Source organism: Pundamilia nyererei, unplaced genomic scaffold, assembly GCF_000239375.1.
Source record: "Pundamilia nyererei isolate P.nyererei 1_Seehausen unplaced genomic scaffold, PunNye1.0 scaffold00159, whole genome shotgun sequence".
Taxonomy (NCBI): domain Eukaryota; kingdom Metazoa; phylum Chordata; class Actinopteri; order Cichliformes; family Cichlidae; genus Pundamilia; species Pundamilia nyererei.
Window position 1 is genome coordinate 846,305 of NW_005187560.1, and position 22,679 is coordinate 868,983.

The window sequence follows — 22,679 nt, forward strand, 5'->3', positions numbered from 1 at the left end:
ACATATATATATATATTGTGAAAGGTTTGTCACTGGGTCATTTAGCAAAATATCACAGTTTAATAACCTGAGGTGTGCTGTAACATTATTAAATATTGAATCTTTTCACATCACTTTTCAATCACTTTATCTAACATTCATATTTAATTTCTTTGAGTCTTCATTTTAAACGGTCTTTTTGGCATTCTCTGGATATTGTATAAATCCTCCTGGTTATAAGTAGGTCATGTTTGAACATGGAAAAATGCAACTGGCGCCAGGTCGATTGGTTCTAATCAGTTCTGATAATAATAGACATGGAACCTCCATGAAGACTTAATGAAAATCCCACAGTCTGTGACTCACATACGCACATTTAGATTGCCTCTGAGACGCTGCAGGAAGTGCTTCAAGGCACTTTTAAAGAAAAGCCATGAAATGCTTTATTGAATGGCCCGCACCAAAGAAAAACGATAGTGGCTGCAGTCGCAGAGAAGCCAACTATGAGGAAAAGAGTGCTGAGGTGGGCTGATTTTGAATTAAAGCCTACAAGTTGATCATTTGTAACACAGTGGAGGCTTTTTCTTTTTTCTTTTCTTGAATGCATATTATTTGCATACAAAGTGCATCAGACTCTGCAATACATTCCCTCCACTGACATCAACAGAAATGCTCTCGAGCTTTCTCTCTTTTAGCTATATATAGAGCATTTCATGCATTCTTAAAGGATTAAGTGATGGCAAAAGGCTGTATGTGCCTCTTTTTGCAAAGTTAAGAGTAGAAAAGTTAAGCTGTACCTGTTAGGAAAGATTAATCTGAATGGAGGCGTTTCTGCTAATTTAATTCTGGAGGATCCCATGAGCATGCACGGATTAAAAAGCATGCAGTTCACAGGTTCCCTGACCCTCACCTGCATTTTAATTCACTTTAACTCAGGGGTGGGGAGTTAATTTTACCAAGAGACCACATGAAAAACTGGGACTGTTGTGGAGGGCCGTATCAATAAGCTTATAAAGAGATGTGCAGCCCTTCTAGTCCCAGTTTCTCATGTGGTCCCCTTGGTAAAATGAACTGCCCACCCGTGTTCTAACTTGAGATTATGAGCAGTTCTCTTTTGGCGATTTATCAGCAGAGACGGGATGACGGCTCTGGGGCTCTGGAGATGAAGCAGGTTCACTTTAGGGGGTACCGACAGGTAAAAATTAACCCCAAACTGTCATCTTGACGTACTACCCCATCTTTCTCGCTGTACTGCTGATAAGGATAAATCATGGCACCATGTATAAGATCAGTCAACCTGACAGGCTTAGAAAAGATTTTGTAAGAAACGACCCCTGTTCGATTGACTCTTGGTTAGTTTTAGGAGAAGACTGTGCTCTGTGTAAAGTATCCAACGTGGTGTCACTTATTGAATTTGGATAAGCATTCTGAAACTTTGACAACCATGGAAAAACATGAATAAATAAATAAATAAAAACGTATGTAAAAAGTGTAATACAATGTGCAGATAACATACGTATGATATCAACAACTTACATGTATTGTAACATGCATAATATAATGTAGCATATGCATAACGTCAAACGCATACATGTAACACAACCTACTTAATATATCTAACATATATGTAAGGTAACGTACACGTAACATCAGCGACGTAGACGTGATTTTGCTGTTCGAGATCAGCTTCTAAACGTAATTACATTTATATGTTTTAAGGATTTGAATGTTATAAAATAAAAAATAATCGACGTTAATAATCCTGGTACCCTAGTTTATATATGTTTCATACATACTGATCAACACGTTTTGGGGAACTTACGGAACAGACATTTGATTTACATAACATTTGGTAATCATCAACACAACAAACACAAAACATGATGTAGAAAATGTTAAATGCAAAGTCAACAGATTTTTATTTTTATTTTCTCTCATCGATGAAACATTATAAACTACATAAACCAATATATAATTCATAAGAATATTTAAAGCCACAAACTAATGACATAACATGCATAATAATTATCGATTATTAGTGCATGTTATTATCAATATATACTGCTAAAAAACACTTAAACAACACAATGTAACTCCAAGTGTTCCCTTTATTATTTTGAGCAGTATATTTCTGATTATTATAACATGGTATTGTCTAACATTTGACGTTTTTGTTGCTACTTTTAGGAGCCTTGTATAGTGTTAGAAACATTGTGTGTGGGCTCTATTTAGCTGCTGGTTCCAGTAATTGTGGGGAGGACTTAAGTTTTCCTGCTACCCTGTGCAATGTGGATTTAGGTGAGATGAATTTAAGGCGATGCAGGGTTTAAACTGATATGGCAGCATTAATCGTGCCATATCAGAAATGTGCATACAAGGACATGCCCACATGCCCGTATGGGACAGAAACAGAGGATGAGGGAAGAAAAAAATGAAAGGATTAAAACCTGTGAAAGCTGCAGCATCATGCACTGAAGAACAGAGTGTGTATCAGAGATAGAAAGAAAATAGCACGGGACGGGCTCTGCCTCGTGTGCATGTGTGGAGTGGGACGAGAGCCTGCTGTGAAATTGTTGTATTTTGAGTGTGCACGTGCACACATGGACACAGTCACACTCCGGCTTTGCACAATAGCACTATCAGGCAGAGCCAACAGCCATAACCAGAGATTTACCAGCGGATTTTAAAAGGGCGAGCAGTTGTGTGTGCATGTGTGTGTGAGTTTGTGAGCTGAGTGGGATTTGGTTAAGCCAAACATGAAACTATATTCCCTCAACACACCAGCCCTCCTCCTCCTCCACCTCCTCCTTCTCCTCCTCTCTGTCATTCTCTCTCCTTCTAAGTAAGTGTGCGTGTGCGTGTGTGTGTGTGTGTGTGTATTTGCCTCCCTTAGTCCCTTTTAGTGTTGCATAACAGCTTGATTATATAATCCCAAACATATATGCATGGCCACAAGGTTGAGCGCTAGAGGGCACGAAGCATGCAAGAGCATCGAAATGAAGTGAGGGTGACATGCAGGAGGAGGTGGAGGAGGAAAGACAGAAAAGAAAGAGGTGAAGGAGGGACACTGTGAGCGTACTTCCCATCTGGATTAGATTCTGACACCATCCCACATTTACTCCTGTAAATCCCTTCATGTTGATGTAAGCTCTCACTACATGTTGGCAGAGGAGCCGCCATGTTTTAAATCATTCATTTCTTTAATTAGTACAAGGTGACATGCAAAGGATTGTGTAACAGCCAAATGATGCAATAACCTGTTACAGCATCCTTCAAAATAGAACAACCCTTCAATCACTGACCGTGCCCGTGGAACAGATATAGGATTTATTTGTCCAATACCGAAATTTGTTGATTTAAAAATATGATATTTTGATAGATCAGTCGATATTTTATTATATTCCTCAGATGTAGTTTGATTAAATCATAACTAATTTTCTTTTTTTTACATTTTCATATATCAGCTGTTATAAATGATACCATTTATTGACTCATAACATCAGCTGGGCTCTAGTTTCAAGTGATTCATTTTTCAGTGTCGGGTGTAATGCATTACTGTAATCACATTGCATTTTTCAGTTGCACAGTAATGTGTTAATTACATTACAGTTATGTCGTTACTTGTGTTACAAAGTTTCTTCAGTTATCTGTGCAGCTCAAAAGTTTGGGTTTGGTTTTTTTTTCTTTTTGGGGGGGGGGGCTTATTTGGACATTTTACAGTGGCCATCTTTTGATCTGCTGAGCAACTGAGATGCAGGAGCGAATGTGGCAAAGTTGAAATCCTGTGTGAGCAGTTAATGGGGTAGCATGCCTTCAGATATTTGCATCTGAAGCTGACACATTCAGATACCATCAGATTATTAGAGAGGGGTGAGTAAGATGGTCCAGTATGCCCATGTGATGTGTCCTGGAGACAGGATCTATAGCAACACACATTATAATTTGAGGACTTACGTTACTGGTAGAGTAGCCAAAAATTAGACTCAAGTAACAATAGCACTACCTCAACTCAGTTTTACTCAAGCAAAAGTAAAAAGTAGCCAAGAAATTACTCGAGTAGCAAAGTATTTAGTAAAAAATGCTACTTGAGTACTGAGTAACTGATCATAACGTCTGATTTAATGTTTAAAAATGAGATAATCAGACAGACAAAAACAAAGTTTAGTGCCAATTTTGGTATTTTAAAGACTGAAAAACAAAAACAAAACCATGATTACAAAATAATAAATCTAAGCACAAGAAACACTTTTCCACATCATTATTATACTAATATTTCGAGTACATATACATTACCTACCAGTTCTACTCTACATCTCCAAATGGCACAACAGGTTCAGTGGCTAGAATAACATAAAAACAACAAACCTCATGTTCAAACAAGAAGTCTCACTTTAAGATAAACTGTAGGTTTGTGTCTGTCGCATGCAGTTTTGGTTAAAACACGTTTTTTATTCATTCACTGAAGTTACTCACACTAAGTAGAGTATCCAGAATTTTTTCTCAAGTAAGAGTAGCGATACTTTTTTCTAAAAGGTTAGTCAGGTGATTGTAACTGATTACATGTAATTAGTTACTACCCACCTCTGCTGGCCACTCACAGAAAGCCAAAGCCTAATATTCAAGCTTCTTGTTACCTCTGATAAAAACTGAAACAGAACAATGTCTCTGTAGCTGCTACAACTTTTCACATCCGATGCACTGCTGGTGCAGTTTTTCCACCACTTATCCTGCTTTTTGTATGGTTAAGAAATGACATCATTAATAAAGGATGAAGGGTTTCTTTACTCCTATGAGGACATTTTACTAAACCTTTTAATCTGCACCACAGTGCAGATGGGAAGGGTTCACAGAACTATTCTAAACTAAAATGCTCCCTGAAAATACAAAAACTGTGGAGGACGAGAAACATCAGTCAGACAGTTGTTTCAAACCTGGAACCATCGACCTCTCTGACACAGAAACATGAGACAAAAGGGAGAGACTGGCAGAAAACAACCACAGAACTCGAGTGTTGGGTTACATTAAAGTCATCGCTAGAAAATCTCAGTGAATCACACAAAAAACAAAAAAAAAAAACAAAGCACAACAGCGCTCCAGTAAAATTGGCGTTCTCAGGGAAAACCAAGAGCAGCAGCTTAAACTGAGTTGACAGTATGAGAACATTTTAGAGTGTGAGCTTTTGGGAGGCCGCGAGTGTTTTTACAAAGCTCCTCTGAGGGAGAAAGATAATCAAAATGGAAAGACATGGTTAGTGGTATGAATAAGGTTTGAGACAAGGACTAAATGGAAATTTAACTGCAAAGTAAAAGGCAAACAGGGAACAGTGGGGAGCTACGGTAGGAGAGGAAGGAAAAGACGATGTAAAGTTAATGTGTGTCCCTGAGCACAGCTGATGTTATTACCAGCATTATTAAGCTGGCAGTAAACGTCACAGCTAAAAGGCATCCCTCAAGCTGCCAAAACGCACACACAGGACTGTGACTCAGTAACGGATTTTGCCTCATCTCCAAACCTTTCGCTATCGCTCCGATTCAATTTATTCGTCGCCACCTTTTCTCTAAACCTCCATCCATGCTCCCATCTCTCGTCATCCTCTCAAGGCTCTTATCATTTCCAAACTCTTTCCAATTTCACGTGCCATCCTGCCTCGGCCTGAAGAAAATGAAGCATTTTTCCTTCCCATCTTTCATCCTTGACTGATAGCATTTTAATGAATACAAACATTTAACGCATTAAATTAAATGTCAGCACTTTACCCACACACACTGTTAATACTGTAGATCTGTGTCTGTGAAACTACCATAAAACATTTCATGTCCAACACACTGTATATAAAGGATGGAAGTGCAACTAATGCGACACTCGCTGATTTCTACACTCTCCATTGTGAAGACAGTGTTAGCGATTTGGCTGCTGCAATTCTGGCTCTTTGGAAGCAGAAGTGACCATATTTAGATAAGGTGGTGATGTGCTCGATTTTCAGCTACCAAGCTAGCTAGCATTACTGGCTAACAATCCCATTATGTGTTATTGTCGGTGGCCATTTAGTTTATTATTATTATTCCTCTGCTAACTAGTTTCACACCAGTTGCCATTCGTGCACTGCGTGCTTTTCTTCAGATTTGTGAAATTTTGTACAGTTCCTGAAATATTCTACTTTTTCTGTCGGTAGGTTGACATTGACTTTGAATAGAGAGACCAGCCTCTCTCAATTTTCTGCTGTGGGAGTAAATTGGGCCGATGTTCTCCCACACTGCTGACCCTACAGACACCGATGTCACACATCTTTTTTATTTTTCACTGTACTTTCTACTTTTTCTGTTATTTTTACTCAAATCTACAACCCTACAACCATTATTTTAGCCTCAAAATGTAGCTGCAGTTGCCTTCTTTCACACAAACACTTCCTCAGAAATGTATACTTTTTGAACAGAGCCATTTGTTTCAGAGGAATACCATCCTGTGCTCCCATTCACTCCCTGTTTCATTTTTCCAACCAGTTTTGGAGAGAAAGAAAATAAACTCAATTTTGAAGTTGCGCTCCTGACCTCAACTGAAGCACTAGACACACCAAAATCCACAGATGTGTAGAGCATCTTGTCAGGATGCTCACACCTTTTAAAACCCACCAGAATCACGTTCTGTTTGTAATAGGAGTGGAAAGCGCTTTTCTCATATAGAAGTATTATTTGTGGATTGGTCGGCCTGTGTCTGGCCATAGTCCTACTGATATGAGTGGCTCGGTGGGTAAACTGCTACTTCCCTTCTATTGAACTGAAGGTTGTAGATTCAAGTATAGCATGAGCTGTTTTTCTTTTACTCGACATCGCACAATGTTCAGCATTTAAAAAAAAAAAAAAAAAAAAAATCATACTGCTTTTGCAATGTCAGCCATTTACATTTATTGGGTACACCCGTTCTGTTTCTCATTATGAAATTACCTTATGATTAACAGAAACACACATCCAAGAAAATCACAGTCTGCAAGTAGCAACAATCCCACTGCAATTTCTCCAGCAATCGCAAATTCTAGTTAATAAACTAAATAAATATTAGAAGTTCACATAACAAACATTTCAAACTTATGAAGAAGAGCATCTGCGACTGCATATATTGAACCTTAAAGCAGATGAGCTACAGCAGCAGAAGAGCATACCGAATACCACCAGACCCAAATTTACTAAGCCTGGTCTGATGAGTCTCAATTTCTGGTGCAACATTTGAAAGAATTTGGCGTAAACAACATGGTCAGACACGTGCAATCCTTTAGGACCACAATGTACCAGATAACCAGTACAAGGCTAAACATGTCCATCACTGATGTTCGGTACTTGAAAACAGGAGTCTGTGGGGACTGTTTCGCTTTGGCTGCCAATCTCAGTCGGCTACCCAGGAACGTGAGTGCGTCAGTGTTTAGTTCTTAACATCTAACACCAGCTCCTATCCCATACTTGTCCCCTTTTACCACTGCAAACACTGTTATTACATACCCACAGCTTTAGGAAGTGACATGAAAGCTGCTTTCCTGAAAGGTAATACCCAGCGCTCTGCACTTCAGAGGTCACAGATGAAAAAGAAGGGAAGAACGGATTAAGGACAGTTTGGAGCAGAAACCAAGAAGAGCGGAGGAGTGCAGGATGCTCTCCGTGGTCCCTCTGTTCTATCACCAGACAGAGGTAAGGGGGCTGGTTGTCATGCCAGCTGTTGTCATGGCAGCTGGACTGAGTAATAAACATAAGGAGGAAATGTCCAGCCAGCCAGTGAAGTGAAGGCGCCGTGGCAACCGCTGCCTGAAATGTGGTTTGACCTTCGCTTTAAGAAGTGGACTTGTTGTTGAAACTCAGCATTGTGATGCATCAGTGTTTAAATACTTTTCTCAAATAATATTGAGACACATCTACAGGAGGCTTTTTGGTCATGTCATACACACTTTGTTTTTTTAACCATTTTGGACCAGAGTGAAATCCCACCCCCACCTAACTTTTAATCTTATATAACCTTAAGGATTCTTTTCTCCACTCCATAAAATAAATGAATGTGTAGCTATCACCTAGCTTGCCAGTATCAGACTTAATTTGGCACATCAGCCTGTAATCCAAATGTGGCTCCTTAAAACCGACAAGGTGGATGTGGCCATCTTTTATTTACAGTCTATGCCCCAGCCTCTGCGCCCTGTGTTCTACAACCAGCTGGAAACTTGTTACTTGTTCATAGCTGGAAACCACAAGCATGTCACTGAAAGTAACTTACCTGCAAGAGTTTATTTAATATCCAACCTTCACCATCTACTTCTAACCAATCCCTGCTCAAGCGCCCTTTTGCAGATCAGCAGGGCCGCATTAATCTTAAAGTGAAATCACTTGACTAGTGACACAGTGAACCTTTTAAGCATTTAATCAGCTTCGTACTTCTGCTTAATTACAGGTGTAAAAAATAAAACAGCAATTAATAGAAACCTCCTGAAATGTGAGCAATTGAATGAAAGGGATCTGTTCCACTTATCGGTGGACTATATTTGTTAAAATGCAAAAAAAAAGTTTATAAAATAATATAAGCCATTTAACTAAAATGCTGACTCCTAGAGAGGCTCCAATAAATGAAAAATCCCACGGGAGTGCATCTCTGGGAGGGAATCCTTGTGCACTGGCAGTGTGGTGAGCAGAGGAAGCCGTAGCGGTGCGTTACCCTCCTGTACCACGGCGTGTGGTTGTGGACCTGGTCAACAGCTCTTAAAGCTGCGATACGTCAGTCAGTCCTTTCTCATTACAATCACCTTCACACTCTCAGCTACTCGTCTCTTTGTCACCACAGTCGGTCTTTGATTCTGATGATCCATTTTCATTGCCGTTCTCCAAATCCACCTCTTTGTCTGCTGCTCTTTCCTCTTCCTGCTCTTCGTCCTTCTCTGCCGCATCCTCTGCTTCCTCCTTTCCGTCCTTTTCTCCATCACTCCGTTTCTGCCCGAGGCCCTGTTTGTCTCTGAAGACCTCCACACCTAACATTCGGAGGTAATGAAACCTCTCGTTGCGGGGGACGAATGCTCGGATGGACGTCTTTCCCCTCCAGCCACACAGCTGGATGGGACACTGAGGTTCCCCCGGGTTACTGAAAAATAAAGGACGATGATGGGTCGCACAGTTTAACCAAACAAAAAACAGGCTGTCACTTCAAAATGCAAACATCAGAAACACTAAAAACATGTTACAAGCTTACTTTGGGTTTGGGATGTACTTCAGCACAATGCTTCCCATTCCTGTGGAGAGAAAACTAAAGTTTTACAGGAAGTAGAAAGTGATACAACCTACCGTGACGTTAGGTTATACGGCAGGAAAACGTACATAAAATATGACCACTGACAGGTGACATGAGTAACACTGTGGGTGGGTGGGATATATTAGAGTGGAAGTGGGAATTTGGTCAGAGTTGATCTGTAAAAATATTTTTTTGATGAGAATTAAAGATTCCATTTTCACTTTCATTCGTTGTCACTTATCTGCTGCTTCCTAACTTACATCATTTCCATTGGGAAGAAAAAAAAAATTACATCATAAAAATCATACTTAAAGGTCGACAGTAAAACTCAGTTGTGAACTCAACAGGGTCAAAATGAACCAGTGAATCACTGTTTTCCTGCTGGTGTCGCCTCCTGAATCGGAGCATGGATGGGATTCTCGAGCACGACCCTAAAACTTCAGCCACGCCGAGTGACTTAAAATGTGTCGAGGAACAAAAATAACTGCGTTCTCAGAGTGATCCGACCCACCCAAACTGAATGTCCCGTGATTTAATACGCTGACGCCATAAATGTATATCTAAGACAATTTAAAGACCAGTGTGCACCCTGGATATATTTTCCCCAAACACACACAGTTGGAGAGCATATCTATATTTGACTGTACCAATTTTCTGGGCCTGTGCATGTGCTTCATCCTCCAGCTTGCTGAGGTAGGGGTTCTCCTGGGTCAGCAGCACTTTGATGTCCTCCACACTCACCCTAATGATCCTGGAGCGTATATATGGCTGCAGAGTGTAAATACCCTGGTAGGACAGAAAGTACATGTGGCTGACAATCGGCACAAAGAAACTCTTTCCAGTTACACGCAGCATATAAAATGAATTCATTATCAACTCGTTTGAGTGTGAAATCGGCCGTCTGGCTCACTTGTTATTCGGCTACAGCTCTGCGTTGGCAACAGTAAAGACAGCAGGAAGGATTTCTTGCATATCTGAACATTAAATTAAATGTATTATAACCTCAAAGTATATTTAAGTTGATAAAATAATAGAACTATAAAGTTTTTGTGCATCACGTCACTGATGAATGACTGAACAGTCTCCAAATCATGCAGCTTTTAGCCAAGATGATAGCCAAAGAACAAATGGAAACACAGATTTATATACAGGACTGAACTGTGACTGCCTGAAAACTGTGTGTGTGTGTGTGTGTGTGTGTGTGTGTGTGTGTGTGTGTGTGTGTGTGTGTGTGTTACCTCCTGAGCCAGTCTAAAGGCACAGCCAAACTCCTCTCCTTCACTATTGCGAGACCACACCTTCACCCCTGTGTTTATGACCTGAGAGACAAAAAACAGAGTGTAATGAACCACGTCCAGATAAAAACACCACACTGAAATAAACAGAAAAAAAGAGACAGGTTATTTAAATTCCAATCAGTGACTAATTATGTTTCTTGTAGCTTTCCTGGTGATCCAATTGTAATTACACTGAACTCTCTTCCTCCAGGCAACGACTGTACAAGACATCGGCACACAGCCCAGCCGGTCTCTGGGGTCCCAGCAGGTGTGGGAGCAACTGTGTCAGTGATTTGCATAGTAAAAACTCTACCACACACATGCTGTTCTTTTTATAAGGGAACTAAAGTCAATTTAATGAGACTACTAAGGTAAAGGTGATCCGCAAGGCTTCAATCATCAGGCCTAGAGACTGGTCGGCAACCCCTTGGCAACTGATTGACGAGTGGTTGCTGGAGGTTGCAAAGATGCTGGCGCACCAAAAACCTCATCATTGCTTTGATCACTAGCAGACTGCTGCTGTCACCTGTAGTTTGCATGGAAGACGCCAACTTGTATGCAAACACTCATGTTTTACTCTCAGAGCTGACGCGAAACTTGAACAAAACTGGAAACAGAAAATGTTGCCAGTGTCTAGGCTTGTTTCACCAAGGTGCAATCAGCGCTCAGGTTTTCCTGTGGTGCTGTTTACATGTCAGGATTATTTTGGTGTGAGCTGAACATTATTGGAGATGCCTGCTGTAGAAATGTTTGCCTTCTCTTGAACATAATGGAGCCAGAGGCCTGTATAGTAAAGCGAGGCTGTGAAGGTGATTGACCTCTCAGCAGGATATATCACGACCGTAACTTTATGTTCCAGATAAGAGGGCTGCAAGTACAAAATAACCATCTACTCCCTAATCGGTCCTCTAGAAAATAGTCCCCTCATTCCTGGAAGACTCCTCAGACTTCTGTGTACAGTGAGCCTAAAAGCCTTAGTCTAAAGACCCGATGCCAACACAGGTCCTACTTACCAATTAGAAACATGTTCTGATGTTTATTTTTTAATTTCTCAGACCATTTAGCGCCCGCTGAAAGAATGAGGCTGAATTTCTTTCAGCTGGTCTTACACACCATTACAATGCACTGAGCATCTCATTAACTCAGTGAAACACAGCTGTAATTTTAGTCGGATACTTTGTGTCTTAATGATGGTGCTCTGAAATCTTTACATACACTTTTTCTCTTGTTGCCAGATTTAATTCCTGGTTTTAAACAGATACTTTATAATCATGCTTTTCTAGTTTTACTGACCACTCAAAGCCTTAAGTATACAAACACTAATACATGCTTTTAAAATGAAATAGGCCTACAGATTATGCATGTTTTTTCCTACCACACGTACACAAATGGCCTGGTATTTATACAGTGCGTTTTTCTTTTCTTTTTTTAAATCTTCCATCACTACACTGTGGACCATATTCATCCATTTTTATCCATCACATACACACCAACACACCTGGATATCTGAATGACAGCAATCTGGGTTTCAGCATCTTGTCCGACAACATCTAACCCGGCCTTCACGAGACACATTGACACAGCAATCAACAGACACCCTCCGCATTTTTCACTGGTCATATACTGCACTACATGACAGGTTAGGTGAAGGCACACCACACACGGACTGTCATTTACTCCCACTATGTTAATGTAGACGTTTCTGCACACGATCGCTCCAGAACTGAGCAACTCGTAACACATTTAAATGGATAAACAGGACAACAAACCAGAGGAAAAATATGAAAATTAAGATCTTGAAGTTTCCGGTTCCTTTAAGACAAAGTGACTAAAAATTGAGAAACAACAAACACCGGGGAGAACAAAGAGCCCGAGTCCCCACAATGCCACCTGTGCAGGTCCTGCAGGGTGGAGGACCAGAGGGATTTGGGAAAGGAGAGGCTCCCATCTGTTTAAGCTGCTTCCCTCACACAGAGACAAACACACAAAAAGAACGGAAAAATAACAACAACACAACCAACCAAACAAACGAATCAATGTAAAGCCCATAAATCAGCACTTAGGTAAACATAATGCTTCTTCCTCCAGAGGATCGATACAATGTCTCCAGGACATAACTGATTATGGATTGGCTGTATCAATTTTCAAAAACACAAATGTTTCATCTTCATTATCAAACACGTGTGCCTACCTTCATGCGTTCGCTGTTATTGAGCAGGACATTACGGAGCTCTTTGGACACCATGTACAAGTTCCTCTTCTTGCCCTCATGGGTCCGAGTCAGGACGTTGAGTTTGGGGAAGTCGGGAGACAGATCATAGAAAGACCTAGAGGAAAACAGGAAACACGCATTTATGCTGCAGATAAATGTTGAAAACACCTATTTTACATTGAAGACAAGGGTGCACTTACTGTATGGTGGTGAAGACGGGGTCATCATCACTTAAGAACACAAAGGGGTCTTCTTTATATCCAAACAGCCTCATCTTCTTTGAGGGTGGAGGCCTGAAAAAGGACAGATACAAAATGTTTACTTACATTTTAAAGAGCTTGTTTGTTTTTTTATCTGTATTTATAACCAGTTAAGAGTCATAAGTTTCCATTTATTAGTTCATGAGCTCAGTGCGACTCACCCACACATCCCCTCTGGTTTAGCACCGGCATCCTGACCCACAGAAGCTCCTTCGGGCGTCTCATCTGCCTCCTTGTCCACTTTTTCCTCTTGGCTGTTACTCTCCACCTTCTCAGTGGAACCTTCAGGGGGGAGATGTGGAGTGTCTCCTGGTGACGGAGCCTCCTTGGACCTGCCGGTTTGGGCAGCTGAGCTCGACAGCTTGGAGTCTTTCCTCAGCTGGAGATGGAAGAGGAGGAGAGTGAACGGACAAAGAAAAAACAGCTCCAGGTGTGGTTAATAACCTGACCAGGTGGGCGAGGTTAGGTGAGGTGAGGCACGTGGGGTGGGGGGCATCGTGTGTGAGTGTTTAAGATGAAGTACCTTAGGATATCTTTTGTTCCAAGGCATCGGGGCTTTCTTCACCAGCACAGCCACAAAGAAACCTCCAGTGTTCTGGTGATGTGGCAGAATCCTCATACTGCCATAAAACACACACACAGAAAAAAATTTATTAAAAATAAATAAATAAATCACAGCTTGGGGTTTGATAGAGCCCCCTGCTGTGAAGACCGCATGTGGGAAAAGAAAAAGCGCCTTAATCAACATGTGACAACAGCTCCCTCTGCTGCAAATATCAAGTCATTGTGAGCACTGACGCTTAAACATGACATCATCCTCCGTAATGTGAGGTTGGCAGGTGCGCCTGCATCTACTGCACACTGGATGTAAGTTCAAAAAGCACAGTTTACGGTGGTGAGAGGTGACGTGTAGGATGCTCTCTACTGTACTCCAATTCTGTAAAATGAAATTCTGTATTTTAACGATTCTTGAAAGAAATCAGCCAAAACAAAGCAGGCTAACAAAAACGTTTTAAGGACACTTGTCATGCCAAGATTGAACACTTTAATAAGCTATTTCACACTATTTTTAAGAGAACACCTTCAATTCTAAAACGCATTAGCATGGACCTGCATCCGTTTGTCTGGGACTGCTCACTTACCATCTCTCCAGATGAAAGCTTGCCAGTTTCTCTGGGTCTTTTTGCGGGAACATGGTTGGTCGGATCTGCGTATGACGACTACTCGGGACCTCGGACCAGTCCGTGTACCACTGGCCTTCTTTAGTCATCAGCTACAAAGAAACAGAAATAGTCTGGATACAGATCTACAATTCAAAAGTAACGACTGGCATTAAATAAATAAAATAAAATCCAGTACCTTCCAGGAAGTGACCCCAGGCATCCACTTCAGCCCCGGCAGGTCAGCCGAGCAGTCAGCCAGCTCCAACGCTCCTGGTAACATGAAGCAAGAGAGCAGCCAGTCTTTATAAGACATGACATTTACACATAACTTTCAGAAAACACAAAGTGAAATATTTAGCCTGTTGAAAATTGAAGAGCTGAGGTGTAGCTGCTGACACTGACGGATCATTTCCTGTGGATCTGACATGGATGAACTTTAGGGAATGTCCACGCTCATGTATCATCTCAGGTTATGACAGCATAATTACACATTACCATGTCCAACACACAACTGAATGCAAGGTATCCTGTCATGTCAGACTGAATGCAAGAGAAAAACGGTGGTTTGATTACAGACTGTATTAAATGATGGACAAGCCACGGTGAAAAATTTGGTTTGTGGAACTGCGAGTTTGCCACTAAACCATCCCATCTTGGTGTTTGGATGGAGATGATCTGACTATGAATTGCTCTTACAGTAGCAACCACAGATGCCACCAGAACTGATATCTCGAACAGCCACTTGTCAATAACAAGGTAAACATAGTCTAAATGATCTCCTGCTCCTAATCTAAATTTGTCAAGTGAACTTTTTCATCTCTGCTAATATACAGTACAGTATATAGAGAGCCGAGACGACAAGGCTTCAGCTGCATTCAGTGGAAAAGAACAAGAAATATAGGAAGAGTAAGAATAAACATACACTTTAGGACTAAGATAAGGAGAGTAAATATGCACTTTGAGGTAAAAAGGCTTAATAACAGTCTAAAATTTACAACTGAAATTTAAAGTGACCTTGAAGTGGTTTAAAATGACCAACATAGCAGCTTTACAGTTTACAGTATGAATAAATAAAAGAATTCCTCGGTCGGGAAACCAAACAAAACATCTACGCCATAGAAAAAAGAAAGAAAAGAAAAAGAAAAAACACTATTTTGCTGGAGCGCTATCAGCCGCTGCCTGCTCATGGCACCGCCGGAAGTACCATTTGACTTTAATTTACAAGATTCAGTTCAGAAAAGGAAATTTTAAAAAAAAGGGGGGCACACTGGATTTACAAAAATGAAAAATGTGCCACCTTAAACTTGGTCAAAATTGTCAATGCTTTCTAATATTCAAGGAAATCTTAGAGATAACTTTGCAAGAGGGACTGTAGTCTAAATCTGACTGTGTGTGTGAGCGGCTGACTTGGGTTTCAGTGTCTAAACACAATTTACGATGAATATTTGTCAATTTTTCTGTCACAAACCTAAGTACAAGTCATTGAGCCTCATTTACTAAAAGTGTGTAAACAAATGTCTGGATCCACCCAAATTATATCATCACCAATTTCTCTTCTTCACCTGGATGTAAACGTGTTTCCTTAGTACGCAAATTGTATGAAGATCCACAAGGTTGTTGTTTCATATCGACTCAAATTTTGTGCACGAACTCATTTTTTGTCCACAGTAAGAACGATTCCACACAAATATTAGTAAATGAGGCCATTGTTTTATTATCAAACCCTGCTCCACAGCAACAGGAGTTCAAAGTAAGAAGCATGAAACAGCTAAAACATTAATATGAATGCTGACCTCTTACTGTGTGACCCAGAATGTGTGTTTGTTACCTTCGCTTTTCTCCAGCAGTGCTGCTATGACAGCCTCGTCCTCTATGGGGTTGAGTGAACAGGTGGAGTACACCATCCTCCCTCCCACAGCCAGCTGTTCCACACCACGCACAGCGATACGCAGCTGGAGCCTGGTGAAAACACACGTGTGCGCTCTGTAATCCTGCCAACGTTTTAAATTAAGACCAAAAGCGACACACTCCATTCCCTTGCTGTTTAGTCAATTTGGTGTACCACACGACTGCATTCCTGTGTTGTAGCTTAGGTGTGAGCGCGCACTCTCCTCCACTCACCCGTGGAGATGCAGGCTGTTGCTGGTCGTCCATTTCTTCCACACGTCTATGTTCTTCCTCATGGTGCCATCCCCACTGCAGAGCACAGAGCAGCAACAGTCAGAACACCCACCTCGTCTTGGCCCGAGGCGATGAAACCTCCACGGAGCCTTTTTTCAACTTGTCATGGGGCAAATAAAATGTCTGCGAAGCACAAACTGTCTGCTTCTGTCTTCATTACTGCTTTTCCTCCCCTCCACGCCTCTCCCCTCCCTATGTTGTCTTTGGCAGGAGACTCCTGGCTTCAGCACTACAGCTGCCCAAACTCAGGCAGCATTTGCAAACCGGGGCAGTTCTGCTTTGGCCACAAAATGATGCTAAATTTCAGGAGATGAAAGATGTGGACAAATGTTTTACCACCCTACTGAAACCTGAAGGTCGCAAAGACACTAACAGCAACGTATGAGGACGGTGCATTTGATGGAGAGTGTGGTACGTCATCTACATCTGCCTCATAAAATCTGCTTTCCTGTCAAACACCCACACATAAATCAGAGCTTACTGATCATTCACTGTTTTAGCAGCTTCATAACCCCAACTCTCTGCATGAGCGATGCAGACATGTAGCGGATACGTCTGCTGACCTGCAGGGCACATCACACAGGATGCGGTCATAGAAGAGGACGTCCTTCTTGCCATTGGAGTTGATCTCCAGGGTGGGGATGCAGGAGGCGTCGTGGTTCACCACCATGATACAGGGGCTGTTGAGCCGCTTGGCTTGGTGCACGAGCAAGTAGCACCGCTTATTGTCCACGTCATTTGCAATGACAAAGCCCTCTGAAAGGTGGAGATCAGGTTTAAACTTATATACACTATTAATGCAAGAGAAGCTTGTTTTTTTTTTTTGCAATTTAAAGACACAAAACATGGATTTCTTCCAGTTTTCCTACCTGGAAACGGCACATCCATGTCAGCATGAAGCATCTCGATCAGCTGGGCTGTCTTCGACCCTGGAGCTGCACACATGTCCAGGATCTGCATAGAAACTCTTTTTAAACTTTGATGCCACTTTATTGTTACCAACACAGACTCCTGTGGGAGGACAATAAGTTCACGGTCGCTGAAGGACATTTGGCAGAGTGTAGTCTCTGCTAATCAGTTGTTCCTGTCCTGTGTTTTCCCATCTGACTGGCTCCCTAGCAAAACTGCTTTTGTGGCAGAACTCAACACAGACTTCAGCTGCCTCGTCCCACAGAGGAACCGACTCCAACTCAGTTGTCTTGCTTTTCTGCTGGTAACAGTCAGCCTTCTACTCTGGAGATCCCCTGTGAGCAAGAGGACCAATGTAACCAGAACCCGGAGTGGGTGGAGAACTGGTTCGTGTGCCGACACGCTGAGCTAATCGAGACTGTGGAACAAGGACAGAACAGCTCGATCTGACTGAGGATGAGAAATAGCTAACTATGTTGCAGTTATCGTAACACAAATTAACTGGGATATAAAATATTTGTCGGGAATAAACTCTGTCCTTCATCTCAGGACTTCACACCTCTCACCTCCCAGCCATCACACACACCCCCGGCTTCTGTGGACTCCAACATACACACCCCTCCCCCAAAATCCACTCTTTCTATCTCAGCACTTCAAGTGAGGAACGAGCTTCGCAAGATCAAGGTGCAGAAGGCTGCAGGTCCAGATGGCGTCAGCTCCAGGCTCCTGAGATGTTGCGCAGATGAACTGTGTGGCATCCTAGGATATCAGTTCAACCTGAGCCTGTCACTGGGGAAAGTACCACAGCTGTGGAAGACCTCCTGTGTGGTACCGATACCAAAGACCTCCCATCCCAAGGACCTCAGCAGCTACAGGCCGGTAGCCCTGACATCGCATCTGATGAAGACCCTCGAGAGGTTGGTTCTAAACCATCTGCGCCCCCTGGTGAGGTCTTCATTGGATCCACTGCAGTTTGCTTACCAGCCTGGCATGGGGTGGAGGACGCCATCATCTATCTCCTCCACCGAGCTCTGACTCACCTGGAGAAGCCTGGAAGCACTGTGAGGATCATGTTCTTTGATTTCTCCAGTGCTTTCAACACCATCCAGCCACGACTTCTGAGAGACAAGCTGGAGCTATCGGGAGTGGACCACCACATGTTCCAGTGGATACTGGACTACCTCACAGAACGTCCACAGTATGTGAGGACACAGGGCTGTGTCTCTGACACGCTGGTCTGCAGTACGGGGGCCCCACAGGGAACTGTGCTGGCACCGTTCCTCTTCACCCTCTACACTGCAGACTTCTCCATCCACTCCCCACGCTGCCACCTACAGAAGTTCTCTGACGACTCTGCCATAGTCACCTCATCACAGGTGAGGACGACTCAGAGCACAGACAGTGGACTCTGGACTTTGTCGACTGGTGTCAGCAGAACCACCTGCTGATCAACGCCGGGAAAACCAAGGAGTTGGTGGTGGACTTCCGGAGACGCAGACCCACCACACTGACAGTGGTGAACATCCAGGGAGTGGACATTGAGATAGTGGACTCGTATAGGTACCTGGGTGTTCACCTGAATAATAAACTGGACTGGAGCCACAACACTGATGCTCTTTACAGGAAGGGTCAGAGCAGACTCTACCTGCTGAGGTCATTTGGAGTCCAGGGAGCGCTTTTAAAGACCTTCTATGACTCTGTGGTGGCATCTGTCATTTTTTTACAGTGTTGTATGTTGGAGCAGCAGTTTATCAGCGGCTGAGAGGAAGAGGTTGGACAAACTCATCAGGAAGGCCAGCTCTGTTCTGGGATGCACCCTAGACCCAGTGCAGGTGGTGGGAGACAGAAGGACTCTGGCCAAAATAACATCTCTGATGGACAGAGTCTCCCACCCCATGCATGTAAATGTTGCTGAACTGCAGAGCTGCTTCAGTGACAGACTGCTGCATCCTCGATGCATGAAGGAGCGTTTCTGCAGGTCCTTCCTCCCTGCAGCTGTCAGACTGTACAATCAGAACTGCTCCCAACAAACACAGATGTTTACATCTGCGCTGTAACTGCAATAAGTTAATTAACTGATTCGCACTACAACCTGCTTTGCCTCTTATCTGTAGTTATTTTTATTTAATTTATATATAATTGTATATAGTAACCACTGTCCTTGATGTAAATATGTAAGAAAAATTGTGTATGTTTCTGTTCCGTGTCCTGTGTAGTGTTTGTTTGTATATGTGTCTTTTTGGCTGCTGTTACAACCAAATTTCCCCTTGTGGGACAATTAATTAAAGGATTATTCTAAACTCATAAGGGCCTAAGATTTTATTTATGAAACCATGTTCATCTGATTTATGCACACACCCCTCACCAGCACAGAGGGTAAGTTTGCACACGAGTTTAAAACAGAGAAAAAGTTCAATTGCATTAAGTATAATAAAACTGTGCTTTTACCTTGTGATGGGGCTCAATCTTCAGAAGTAGAGGAGGGATCATGCTGACAGCTTCTTGTCGGCTGATGTTGCCCTGCGAGGACAAACAAAAGGAATGTCAGTCTCTCCACTTCTTTACCAACTTCCTGACATGTTTTGGGGTTTTTTAACCCCCTTCCACTGGTAACACAAATGTGATCTTTGGGATTGTGACTGACTCACCGACTCGGTCTCGCTGACCAAAAACTGGTGGAACTTCTCCAGCAGGGGAGACTTCCTTATGATCTTCCTGCTCATGTTGGTGTGCCAGGCCTGCTCATCAGGGTACCTGAAGAGGACAGTCCACAATCTGGTTTTAATTTGAATCAGTGCATCTTTTTAGTCTTGGGGAAAACATGATATATTACCAGCTGAGAGGCTGCGGAGCTTCGATCTTCTGACCATCGATTTCCAGCTCCTGAATATCCTTGAAATATTTTTCCTTCAGACAATGAAGGATCTCCTTGGCATGGCTGGAAAAGGAAATTAGTAGCATTTACATTAGGGATCTAATATTTCTCCTTATGAATGTAATTAATGATTAAGCATTTTCACCTTGTAATTAAAAGTGGAATTTCCATGAAAAAGTTCAGAACAACCTACAAAGGGGCACATACGCTCCAATGACAACCTCCTACATGGCGTTAAGCATGAGCCCAAGTTGTAGATCTGTCCAGCTCACCTCTTGTATCCAGTGATGCGGATGGTTGCTGGCAGAGGTTCCCTCATTGCTTCCATGAACTGTTCAAACTCCCCCTCAGGTACCAGACCTAGCTCCTTATAGTAGTTCTCAAACAGCTTGTTCTCCTTGATAATGTCAGCATACCCAGCTCCCCAACCCTGGGACAAACAAATATGTTCATGCAAACTAACAGGAGACAAAATTGCTACACTGAATGTCGTTTGATAAAATCAAATTTAAACTTTACTTGCTTATAATTATGAGTAACAGCCTGAACAACATACCATACGATCTGTTACATTTAACTGTGGTGTCGTGCTGAATTTGGCCTATAGTACAACAAGCTGTTCACATATATAAAGATATACAGATCTTTGTTCAAAAGGGGGGGGAAAGGAAAATGGTGGTCACACATGGCTTTGAAAACAGCACGGTAACCAGCAGCAGTTTATATCTGCTACTTTCAGTAAAGGTAACAGATATAAATTATCCCTGCAGTCGCTTCCTTTCTGCAGTTACTTTATTTAAACGTTCATGTGTGGCGTGGCTAAACACAAACACTAGCTAGTTTGTCTGGAGCAGGAGTTTTACTTACAGCGGTGTCTCTGTTGTCCCTGCCAGCATTCTGGTTTTTCTGCCGCTGTCTGCTTCTTTTCCCCATGTTGGAATAGCAGACAACTCTGGAGAAAAGTCTGCGGAACAACGTGGTGACTGGACGCGAGCAAAACAGAGCTGTTGCTCAGCTAAAGTGTAAACGTGCAAGGCGCCTGATGATGGACAGGCTGTGTATCCACGGAACGTGCTGCTCTGACGCACGTGAATGAGGACCCCTTGAGGTGGCCGCAAACTCTGCCTGAAAGAAAGCAGAAACGCTTCAACGAGCCGGTCTGCACTTTTCTGAAATATTATTATTACAAAAATAAAGTTTAAATTGTTTACGTGAAACTTTGCAACCATAAAAATTGAATTATATAAAAGACATTGTTCTAATTTCTTGTTTACTATATACATTCCAGCTTGAATGACGATGACCGAATTTGTATAAATGTATGTTTTCCTAAATTAATGCCATTAAAGTTGTGCAAATTAAATAACTAATATTTATTGTCGAAATCACAAACTTCACTTTTTTACACATTATTTAAAAAGTGTCCCAACTCGTTTTTTAAAAAAAAATATAATCGTAATATGTGCCATTGTGGGATTTTATGCAAATCATTGTCTATGAAAATAACAAAGACTCCCTTAACATACATGTGTTCGTTATTTGGCCCTGAATGTTATATTAATCCTACTTCATCAAATTTCTGTTTTAAAAATAAATAAATAAATAAATAATAATAACCAGTGATCCTACACGATCAGGAGTTGATCAACCAAACGGGTCCCTTAAAGGTCCTATATTATGAATCATCATACTGCCTAGTAACCACCCAACAACCCGTTAAATTGACCTATTTTAGCAATTATGCACTGTTTGCACCTTAAAATGTTGCATCTTTTTTATTTCATCACAGCAATTTTATACACACAAAACACTAGTTAAATATATTATCTTCACGTTGCATGGCAACCAGCAAGCAAAGAGGTAAAATGATCTGTTTTTCTTTTCTTTCTTTTTTTATCCACCAACAACCCCCTATGAAAGCATCCTATTCTTTTATTTCCATAACAATAACATGTAATTTATATGGACAAACGCTGTATAATATCATTGCCTAGCAACCACCTAGCAATGACCCATTTTTTGCATTAAGCCACCTACATCTTATGAAAGCATTGTTTCATTATAACTTCATGGCCGACAGCATGAAGCACTATACAAGCAGTTTGCCAAACATATGTTAGGAATTCTTTTTGGCCTATAGGGGGCTGCATAATATACTTTAACCGCTGACATCTTATCATCTTAGATATGCAGACACATAACAGACACAAATCTGTTACTATTATTGTTGTGATATCGTTTGGTCCTTTGGCCTTTCTTCTCTCACACTTTCCATAATCTTCGCCTGCTGGTTGGTGAAGATGATGGCCATGTCCCCAAGTTTAACACTTCATGTTAATTTTAAAATGTAGTAAGTGTGTAAACATGAGTGAAAACACAGCCACTCTTTGTGAAAAATATTGATGAACTGAAAATGCTTGTATTCTATATGAAACATTCTTTGTCTCTTTTTGTGTGTGTTTATATGTTAACAGCAATGAAAAGTAAAAACAATGTTTTATATAACAGTATTAAAGTGACCGTACAAGTTGCTATTTTCCACATTACTCCACATTATAGTTCAATTTTGAG

General features: G+C 41.7%; 1 protein-coding gene across 1 annotated transcript; it reads right to left on the bottom strand.

Moving 5' to 3' along the window:
* Positions 1-8,357: 8,357 nt before the first annotated feature.
* On the bottom strand, positions 8,358-21,227 carry nsun2 (NOP2/Sun RNA methyltransferase 2). The gene is made up of 19 exons (XM_005745474.1): positions 20,976-21,227; positions 20,381-20,538; positions 20,067-20,171; positions 19,882-19,987; positions 19,682-19,753; positions 17,194-17,278; positions 16,888-17,080; positions 16,265-16,339; positions 15,972-16,102; positions 14,340-14,413; positions 14,123-14,253; positions 13,504-13,600; positions 13,142-13,359; positions 12,921-13,013; positions 12,700-12,835; positions 10,470-10,550; positions 9,879-10,017; positions 9,193-9,232; positions 8,358-9,084 (listed from the first exon to the last, which is right to left on the bottom strand). The coding sequence occupies exons 1-19, from the start codon at positions 21,039-21,041 to the stop codon at positions 8,763-8,765; spliced, it is 2,322 nt and encodes a 773-aa protein (XP_005745531.1). The 5' UTR covers positions 21,042-21,227; the 3' UTR covers positions 8,358-8,762.
* Between the last annotated feature and the right edge of the window lie 1,452 nt (positions 21,228-22,679).

What these genes read in the sequence shown, in the direction of transcription:
- nsun2 (XM_005745474.1), bottom strand. Translation starts at nt 21,041, where the DNA reads ATGGGGAAAAGAAGCAGACAGCGGCAGAAAAACCAGAATGCTGGCAGG. An exon ending in TGGTCAGCGAGACCGAGTCG is followed by an intron (nt 19,754 to 19,881) that starts GTGAGTCAGTCA and finishes TTGTCCTCGCAG; the next exon opens with GGCAACATCAGCCGACAAGA. An exon ending in AAACCAGAGGGGATGTGTGG is followed by an intron (nt 13,014 to 13,141) that starts GTGAGTCGCACT and finishes GTCCTTTTTCAG; the next exon opens with GCCTCCACCCTCAAAGAAGA.